The sequence below is a fragment of the Oncorhynchus mykiss genome, chromosome 31 (assembly GCF_013265735.2).
Source record: "Oncorhynchus mykiss isolate Arlee chromosome 31, USDA_OmykA_1.1, whole genome shotgun sequence".
Lineage (NCBI taxonomy): Eukaryota > Metazoa > Chordata > Actinopteri > Salmoniformes > Salmonidae > Oncorhynchus > Oncorhynchus mykiss.
The window spans coordinates 8,114,148-8,124,268 of NC_050571.1; the positions used below are offsets into that span (position 1 = coordinate 8,114,148).

At 41.8% G+C, this 10,121-nt stretch overlaps 1 protein-coding gene and 1 long non-coding RNA gene across 2 annotated transcripts; both read left to right on the plus strand.

Annotated features, from left to right (window-relative positions):
- The first annotated feature begins 319 nt into the window (after positions 1-319).
- LOC110504510 (matrin-3) lies at positions 320-4,853 on the plus strand. Its single transcript, XM_036970058.1, has 8 exons — positions 320-650; positions 1,429-1,510; positions 1,630-1,673; positions 1,850-1,993; positions 2,114-2,244; positions 2,458-2,942; positions 3,914-4,035; positions 4,465-4,853. Exons 5-8 carry the CDS (start codon positions 2,126-2,128, stop codon positions 4,495-4,497), a joined length of 759 nt encoding a protein of 252 aa, XP_036825953.1. The 5' UTR covers positions 320-650; positions 1,429-1,510; positions 1,630-1,673; positions 1,850-1,993; positions 2,114-2,125; the 3' UTR covers positions 4,498-4,853.
- Positions 4,854-8,239: 3,386 nt separating this feature from the next.
- Positions 8,240-9,588, plus strand: LOC110504512. The gene is made up of 2 exons (XR_002470608.2): positions 8,240-8,683; positions 9,529-9,588. It is a non-coding gene; the product is annotated as an uncharacterized LOC110504512 (long non-coding RNA).
- Positions 9,589-10,121: the final 533 nt, after the last annotated feature.

Consider the following 10,121-nt stretch of genomic DNA (forward strand, 5'->3'; position numbering starts at 1 on the left):
AGGATAAGACCCCATCCCTGTCCTCCAATGTGATGGAGAAGTCTGAAGAGGCTGTCGACACGACTGACCAGAGCAAGATAACAACTGAGACTCAGGAGGATGGAGCCACGGAGGCCTGTGATATGGACAGTGACATCGAGGGCATGGCCGTGTATGGGGAGGATGGGGAGGAGAACTCTGACATGGGAGAGGAGGAAGAGGAAGAGGGGCAAGTAGGGGAGAAAGAGGGAGAGGTAGTGGAGGGAGAGGAGGAGGAAGAATTAGTGGAGGTAGAGGAGGAAGAGGTAGAGGAGGAAGAGGTAGAGGAGGAAGAGGTAGAGGAGGAAGAGGTAGAGGAGGAAGAGGTAGAGGAGGAAGAGGTAGAGGAGGAAGAGGTAGAGGAGGAAGAGGTAGAGGAGGAAGAGGTAGAGGAGGAAGAGAGTGAGGAGGAGGGAGAGGTAGGGGAGAAACAGGAAGAGGAGCAAGTAGGGGAGGAAGAGGTAGGGGAGGAAGAGGAGGGAGAGAAACAGCAGGAGAGTGCTGAGGACTTAGTCCAAGAGCTCTCAGCTACCGGGTCAGAACAGGGCAAAGCGTTCTCAGCTACCGGGTCAGAACAGGGGGAAAAGAGAGATGGTGAAGACCAGAAAGCAGATGCTTCATATGTTGATGAGGTAAAGTTCATGATCTGTCAGGTCTTTAACATGTAGCTCATCTATACATGATCTGTCAGGTCTTTAACATGTAGCTCATCTATACATGCTCTGTCAGGTCTTTAACATGTAGCTCATCTATACATGATCTGTCAGGTCTTTAACATGTAGTTCATCTATACATGATCTGTCAGGTCTTTAACATGTAGCTCATCTATACATGATCTGTCAGGTCTTTAACATGTAGCTCATCTATACATGATCTGTCAGGTCTTTAACATGTAGCTCATCTATACATGATCTGTCAGGTCTTTAACATGTAGCTCATCTATACATGATCTGTCAGGTCTTTAACATGTAGCTCATCTATACATGATCTGTCAGGTCTTTAACATGTAGCTCATCTATACATGATCTGTCAGGTCTTTAACATGTAGCTCATCTATACATGATCTGTCAGGTCTTTAACATGTAGCTCATCTATACATGATCTGTCAGGTCTTTAACATGTAGCTCATCTATACATGATCTGTCAGGTCTTTAACATGTAGCTCATCTATACATGATCTGTCAGGTCTTTAACATGTAGCTCATCTATACATGATCTGTCAGGTCTTTAACATGTAGCTCATCTATACATGATCTGTCAGGTCTTTAACATGTTGTTCAGCTATTTAATAAGTCAAATAACATAGTTACAATTTGTAAAATACAAGGTGTCATGTTTAATACGTGTTGTGTGTTTCAGTAAATCCTAAATCCTTATGTTTAGATGTTTGTTCCCCTCATTGTCGCACAGGAGGAGCATGATTTCCCAGAGGGCCATGAGAACCATATCACTTTGGGTGCCCTAGAGCAGGATTCATCAGCTGATGGCCAAGGTGATTACTACTCAGCACCTAGCTACTGGACCACAGATTACATTCAAACTTCAGCACTTTCAAAGAAAGAGTTAGATTGCTATGAAGGTCATTAATTGTATGTTTGTCTTACATTGCAGATAACCAGTCAATAGATGAGCCCAAGAGAAGGTCCAAGAGAAAGGTGAGCAAATTGTATTTTTTCAATTCTTGTTATTGATGTGTTCTGTGAGTCAGTTAGAATGTGTTTATTGAACCTCGTGATATAAGACTGGTTTAAAGCAAACGGTCAGTCTAGCACCATATATTATCTGTAAGGTTGTCACAACCACACGTTTGTAAAATATATATTTATTTCAGCCCTCAGGATGTGATCAGACACCTGGTAGAGTGATCTACGTCAAAAACCTTCCCAGAGGCTGCTATACAGATAGTGACTTCCTGAAGATTGTTAAAGGCTTCGGGAGAGTGCATCGCTATTACCTCCATCGCAATGGTGAAGAAGTATGTTTCTCACAGAAGGAAATCTAAAATGGAGTCGATCCTAATGATGTACTACAAGTCTGATCACATTTGTTGTTTCAGTAACCCTGGTCTCTCTCTCCTCTCTCATCAATCTCTCAGGGCTTCATTGAGATGGAGAGGTCTTCTGATGTGACAAAGGCTTTAAGAGAGCTGCGTTATGATAGCTGTAAATTATACGGCCAGAGGGTGATCGTCCTGCGGTCTCAGAAATACAAAAGACTAACAACAGGGTTGGTGTCTGCTCTGCTAAACAGACGTATAACACACTCCGTCCCAACCCGTGTGGGAGCCACTGATAATTGATGTTTCTTTGTCTCTTCTGATAGAAAATATCCCCCGTCTGATCATATTTTATGTACAGTGAATTCTGCCTATCTGTCTTAAAGGTAAATGTTTCTAAACTTATAGTTCTGGACTAAAAAGGAATGATCTTGTTTTGTCAGGTGGAAACCTGAATCAGACTATGATTCTAAAAGTGATCAGAAGAAAGATCACAGGAATAGTAGAAGCAGCAGCAGGATAAGGAGACGGATCAGCAGTCACTCAAAGTCAGCAGCTAAGGACAAGGAGACGAAAGAGGAGGACGAGGAGACGAAAGAGGAGGACGAGGAGACGAAAGAGGAGGACGAGGAGACGAAAGAGGAGGACGAGGAGACGGCACGACAAGTACACTCCGAACAGCGTAGTAAACAATCGTCTGATCCAGCCAAACACTTTCACATGGACAGAGGAGCGTCTAAATTGAATACTGACAAATTCTCCAACAGTGAAGACCAAAACAATGCCCCTGTCTCTGCTGCTGAGGATGAGAAGCGGGCCGGTAGCACCGAGGACAATGTAGAAACCAAGATGGAGGATAATGTGGAAAGAGGACCAGATTACGTGAAGACTGGTATGGAGTCATCATTCCAGCCCAACAACCCAGTGGGTAAGTGTTTTGATGTGATTTATAGCCTCACTGCATTCTCATGGTAGCCTGGTCCCAGATCTATTGTCTCCTTTTATAGCCTGGTCCCAGATCTATTGGCTCCTTCTATGGCCTGGTCCCAGATCTATTGGCTCCTTCTATAGCCTGGTCCCAGATCTATTGTCTCCTTTTATAGCGTGGTCCCAGATCTATTGGCTCCTTCTATAGCCTGGTCCCAGATCTATTGTCTCCTTTTATAGCCTGGTCCCAGATCTATTGTCTCCTTCTATATCCAGGTCCCAGATCTGTTGTCTCCTCAATTAGCCTGGTCCCAGATCTATTGTCTCCTTTTATAGCCTGGTCCCAGATCTGATATCTCCTTCTATATCCAGGTCCCAGATCTGTTGTCTCCTCAATTAGCCTGGTCCCAGATCTGTTGTCTCCTTCTATAGCCTGGTCCCAGATCTGTTGTCTCCTTCTATAGCCTGTTCCCAGATCTGTTGTCTCCTTCTATAGCCTGGTCCCAGATCTGTTATCTCCTGCTATAGCCTGGTCCCAGATCTGATATCTCCTGCTATAGCCTGGTCCCAGATCTGTTGTCTCCTTCTATAGCCTGTTCCCAGATCTGTTGTCTCCTTCTATAGCCTGTTCCCAGATCTGTTGTTTCCTTCTATAGCCTGGTCCCAGATCTGATATCTCCTGCTATAGCCTGGTCTGTTTGTGCTCTTGTCAACTTCATGGCATGACAATCCCATAAACAGTTGGCAAGAGAGTAGAAACCAACAGGCACCCTGGCTACTGTCTTGGCCCCTTTCAAGAATAATTACTAAATGACCTTTTTAGACTTGTCTGGACCACTTTCATCACTGAACCAATTTTTATTTGTTTGCTATGAAAACACTACCAAGTACAGCAATTAACCGTAGTAAGAAGCATTGTCTTTATGAAGTACAGTACTATGTGTTCTAACAAATGTTGTTGTTTTTTTACAGGAAGGGAATTCATTACACCTGTCATGGGCTATTTCTGCAACCTGTGTCAAGTAGTCTATGTCAATGAGGACGAAGCAAAGAACCAACACTGCAGCAGCCTCCGTCACTATCTGAAGTTTATGGTAAGTCACCAGAATCCTGTTGAATCTCATCAGAATCATCTCACTTTTGAGGCGGCAAGTAGCCTTAGTGGTTATAGTGTTGGGCCGGTAACCGAAAGGTTGCTGGATCGAATCCCCCGAGTTGACAAGGTAAAAATCACGTCATTGTAAAATAAGAATTTGTTCTTAACTGACTTGGTCTGGTTAAATAAAGAAATAAAAACTTAAAAGAGTTTTCTATGCATCTTTACCATAAGCATAGAAACAATGGTTTGCTCACTGCTCTTTACCATATAATGTAAATCACAGGTGATTTGGGTTTGAAAAAAGTAAAGATCATTGCGGGTATTCTTTATTATTATTCAGCCACCATTTCTGTGCAGTTATTTGCTGTGTACGTTACATGTTTACCTGGACGGTTACTGAGCTGTATGATTTGTTATCTCACAGGAACATTCAGCTAAAGACACAGCCTCTAGCTAAAAGATGTCCATCTCTGGAGGAAGTTGACAAGATGACAGTCTTAGACCCAATTTAACAGGAAGTGTTAACAAGCTCTTCTGGAGGAGTGTGAAGAATTTGGGATTTTGCCATGTCTTAAACGCTCAGAAGAAAGCCACAGGTTTTACCTAATCCACAAAAGAGGCTCTTTGTGAAACTCATCCTAGAACAATAAATGGGATTGCAGATTATGTTAATCTGTATTGGTTTATTTGAACAAATGTACAGCACCTACCTATATATATATTGTTATGTTTGTGTTGTAATAGCTCAGATCTACTTCCGGTAACTTGGTTTGTTTGTCCTATGCTTGGAATTAAAGCTATTAGAAAACCCTATCTCGTTTGTTTTCAAGATGAGTTGAAATAGAATTTAATTCTAAAATATTATGTTAATTAACATGCATTAATTTTTTGTAATTTTAACATAATTCAAGCACGATAACATCACCACATATACTGAACAAAAATATGAAGGCAACATGCAACAATTTTACTGAGTTACAGTTCATATAAGGAAATCAGTCGAATTAAATACATTCATTTGGCCCTAATTTATGGATTTCACATGATTGGGGGGGGGGGGGGGGCGCAGTCATGGGAAGGCATAGACCAACCCACTTGGGAGCCAAGCCCACCCATTGTGGACCAAGGCTCAACCAATCAGAATTTGTTTTACCCCACAAAAGGGCTTTATTACAAACGGAAATACTTCTGTTTCACCAGCTGTCCAGGTGGCTGGTCTGGGTGTGGCTTTCGTGGTTACTTGTGGTCTGCGGTTGTGAGGCTGGTACTGACACATTCTCTAAGATGACAGAGGCGGCGTATGGTAGAGAAATTATAATTCAGTTATTCATGTAATAAGGAAATCTCCTTGACCACACCCACAAATTGGGGGGGAAACAAACATTCTTTCCTTTTGACCCCCAGTGTAAAAGAGCCAACTTTGTAGTGGATTTGTTGTTATAAAGAAATAACAAAACATGCCGAAAACCTGCTGTGTTATTCAATGTACATGTAACCAGGTCAAACATCCTGACCTATGGTTTGCAATGCTCCCACTTTGGGAAATAGGCTACCACAGTAGCTATGTGTGTGGAAAACATTTAATCACAGAAAATCCATTTAACCTTGTTTAGTTTAGTCAGTTTGTAACTCTACTTACTACTTATAGTTGTGTAGTTAAATTGTTTGTGTTAGCTTAATGTTCTAGTTGGTAGCTAGCTAGCGCTCACTCATGTGGCCGCTAGCACCCTCATGAAAAGGGCATTTAAAAAAAATGTTTTTATTTAACCCTTATTTCCTGGCGTGAGGGAGCCCTACAAGTAACGAGAACGCACGGGAGCAGGCAACGCTGACAAGTAATCTTTAGATATGTTGTACTTTTCTTTAAATATAGTTTAGCAATTGACTAAAACAAACAGACCACAAGAAAATGCGTCTTTTGAAAAAGGTCAAGTTTGTGCTGTGAGGCAATGGGGGTAACCACAGGTTGTTTTCCTTTACAGACGGCCTGGGCCGTGACATGCTATGTAATATAAAATGACCAGATTTCTGAAATGAAAAACGGGTCTGGTCACCCTAATGTAATACCAACTGGGAGTATGGCGCTGCCATGCTAAAACATGCTTTTGGGCACTAGAGTACTCTATAATCTGTGCTAGAGGCCTCTATAATCTGTGCTAGAGTCCTCTAAAATCTGTGCTAGAGTCCTCTATAATCTGTGTTAGAGGCCTCTGTAATATGTGCTAGAGGCCTCTATGATCTGTGCTAGAGGCCTCTATAATATGTGCTAGAGGCCTCTATAATATGTGCTAGAGGCCTCTATGTGGCCTCTATAAGGTATGCAATAAATAGGACATAGGGGTTAAAATAATTACAATGTAGCATTAACACTGGAGTCATAGATGTGCAGATGATGATGTGCAAGTAGAGATACTGGGATGCAAGAGGGTAAGTAATAATTTGGGGATGAGGTAGTTGCGTGTGCTATTTACAGATTGGCTGTGTACAGGTACAGTGGTCGAGCTGCTCTGACAGCTGATGCTTAAAGTTAGAGAGGGAGATATAAGATTCCAACTTCAGAGATTTTTGCAATTCGCACTACATCTGACCGGAGCCCTATGCTTCCTGGTCAAAAGTAATGCACTATAGGGAATAGGGTAACAATTTGGGACACAATATTAGAGACGTCAAAGCCAAGGTTCCTTCCCTGTGGTTGTCCTCATGAGAGCCAGTTTCATCATAGAGCTTGATGGTTTTTGCGACAGCACTTGAAGTGATGTAAAAAAATAAATAAATAAAAAATATATATCTCCGATTCCGTGTGGCCTTTGAATAGTGTTAGTTTAAACAGTGTGTACACCTCAAACGTTTGCACCTTGTTCTACTGATTTCCACGTGATATAGATGGAAGTTATAAAAACAAAATGAATTGCATTACATTTGCCGCGTTGTCGACCCACTTGAATCAAAATACAACACTTAAAAATGTAGCTAGGTGTCTTCTATAAGTTATCCACTAACCGGTGATGTACATATTATTCCATGTGGGATTTGAGCTGTTAGTTTTAACAGGACGTGCAACCACGTCTCCCGCGCCGAGCTATTGATTTCAACCTGATAATCGATACGAGTGATTGACAAAACCGTGTTGCGTTTCTCTTTCTGTTGATGACCCCCCGTATCAAAATGCAACATTCCAAAATGTAGCTAGGTGTCTTCTATAACCAGTGATGTACATATTATTCCATGTGGGATTTGAGCTGTTAGTTTTAACAGGACGTGCAACCACGTCTCCCGCGTCGAGCTATTGATTTCAACCAGATAATCGATAGGAGTGATTGCCAAAACCGCGTTGCGTTTCTCTTTCTGTTGATGACCCCCCCCCCCCCCCCCCCCCCCGTATCAAAATGCAACATTCCAAAATGTAGCTTACTGTCTTCTGCAGATTGTTCTCTAACCGGTGACGGAAAATGATCTCCTGCTTCCGTGTGGTTTTTGAGTTAGGGTTAGGGTTCAACCTGATTCAGGCATTCAACCTGATCCCCCCCCCCCCCCCCCCCCACACACACACACTAATCGATACGAGTGATTTATCGTCAAAACAGCAGGGTTTTTGGTGCGGGTGCAATTTATTACTATTGTTGCACATTTGTGTAAATAATACATTTTATGTTTAGGTTTTCAATTGAGTTTTAGGAATATAAATGTAACTTTCATAATTAATTTCCAATGGTATTGGACTTAATTAGGTAAAAACTGTTGAATGAGTCAAAAAATGTGCTGTGATTGATTTATGACGAAATAGGCTACCAGAAATCACCAAAACGGCTTTTCCCTGCCTACTCATGTCATAGACCCATGGGTATATCATCTGCCAGCGGGCTACCATTTGCAAGTCTTAGAAATGACCTTAACGACACATCTCAGTTGTCCTCCACACCACTGAAAGTCCTGTTCTACCGGCTGGTATTTTGCAGCCTGCTTCCTTGCTGAGGGTCTGATGTTTGTTTACAAAGGTTTGTAGTCTACTCAAATGACCACACAATGGGACATAAACTCATGTTTAATCAATCGCTCACTGCCTGATGTTTTTGCAAACCCAGTGTCAGGCTGAAAGCAAAACTATTGATTTCTAAGTATGCCTTTGTATTTCCATCCACACGCTAGTCTCACGTTGGACGTTGGGCTACTACTGGTTTTCCTTGGCCCTGGAGTCCCTCTGAATATTTTACTGTTTGTGTTTTGTTAAGCTGTATTCTGGGCTACCAGTATGCCTCTGCATCATCACATGATGTAGAATGATACATGTGTTAATGAAAATAAGAGTCTTCACATTATGTAGCCTACATTGTGCTTATAATTTCTAATATTTATGGCCTTTATGGCATCTGTTAGTTCTATTTGGCACCTACTGTAGGCCTATGCTATTTGTCCTTCCTTTTTCCGTCCACACTTGTTCCAGGTTGGAAGGGGAACTTAACAGAGCGTTCTGTGGCCATTTAAGTGAGTGTGCTGGTCCTGGTGCCGTGCACAGTGCTGTCTGTGTATTACCTGATGCTGCAGTCCTTCGTCCTGCTCCTGGAGTTCATCCTTAATGCTGTGTTACTCTGCTTCTACAGTCTGGAGATGCTGCTGGGAATCATGTCCATATCTGCTTTCTCCAGGTAGGAGAAACATCTCATGGCATAGCCTGGGTACCAGTGTCTTTCTCCAGTAGGAGAAACATGACATGACATAGCCTGGGTACCAGTGTCTTTCTCTAGTAGGATAAACATCACATGACATAGCCTGGCTACCAGTCTCTTTCTCCGGTAGGATAAACATGACATGACATAGCCTGGGTACCAGTGTCTTTCTGCTCTCTTGACAACTACTTATGGAATTTACATTTAAAGGGTTGACAAGAGAGAAGAAACAAACTGGCATCCAGGCTAGGCATGACATGTTTCTCCTACTGGAGAAAGAGACTGGCCCCCAGGCTAGGCATGACGTGCTCTTCTTTCTGGACTGGGGAGATTCCTTGGTTTTAGGCCTCATCAATTGTTGATTATTGATTAATTAACATATTATGCTTTGCTCTTAAACTGTGGCCTTGCATAACGTTTCAATGTAAAGGTCCTATATCAGTGATGCTGGATGTGACCTTGCGTAACATTTCACTGTAAAGATCCTATATCAGTGATGCTGGATGTGACCTTGCGTAACGTTTCACTGTAAAGGTCCTATATCAGTGATGCTGGATGTGACCTTGTGTAACATTTCACTGTAAAGGTCCTATATCAGTGATGCTGGATGTGACCTTGCGTAACATTTCACTGTAAAGGTTCTATATCAGTGATGCTGGATGTGACCTTGCGTAACGTTTCACTGTAAAGGTCCTATATCAGGGATGCTGGATGTGACCTTGCGTAACGTTTCACTGTAAAGATCCTATATCAGTGATGCTGGATGTGACCTGATCTGCTCAGTGTTTCATTCTCATCAGTTTTTCCTCCATTTTGCTGGCCAGGTCAAATGTGTACTGAGGAAGAGGAATGCTGCAATGTTCCACATCGTTTCAAGAGGAATGCTGCAATGTTCCACATCGTTTCAAGAGGAATGCTGCAATGTTCCACATCGTTTCAAGAGGAATGCTGCAATGTTCCACATCGTTTCAAGAGGAATGCTGCAATGTTCCACACCGTTTCAAGAGGAATGCTGCAATGTTCCACATCGTTTCAAGAGGAATGCTGCAATGTTCCACATCGTTTCAAGAGGAATGAATTTTAATTTTTTTTTTTACTGGGATTGTTCTGTGAACATATTTTAATCCCACATGATATTGTTATTGATATGATATTGATATTGTTTTTATATGATCTGTTAAGAGCCTAATTTATATTTTTGTAATGATGAAATGTTAGCTTTTTTTATTTGTGTTTGTGTCAACTGTCAATCTTGTGTGTTACTTTGTGTGTTTCTAGTAGGACTAATGGAATTGTCTTATGAGGGTATTCAATCTGCTGTACTTGATAATGGAATATATTTGTATGGTTTTGTGTGTGTGGGGGATTCAGAACACTGTATTTAATGATTTTCTTAATTAAAACAAATCCTTATTCA

Coding starts and splice junctions, on each gene's coding strand:
- LOC110504510 (XM_036970058.1), top strand. CDS start 2,126: ATGGAGAGGTCTTCTGATGTGACAAAGGCTTTAAGAGAGCTGCGTTAT. Junction 2,245..2,457: donor TACAAAAGACTAACAACAGG/GTTGGTGTCTGC, acceptor TTGTTTTGTCAG/GTGGAAACCTGAATCAGACT. Junction 4,036..4,464: donor GTCACTATCTGAAGTTTATG/GTAAGTCACCAG, acceptor GTTATCTCACAG/GAACATTCAGCTAAAGACAC.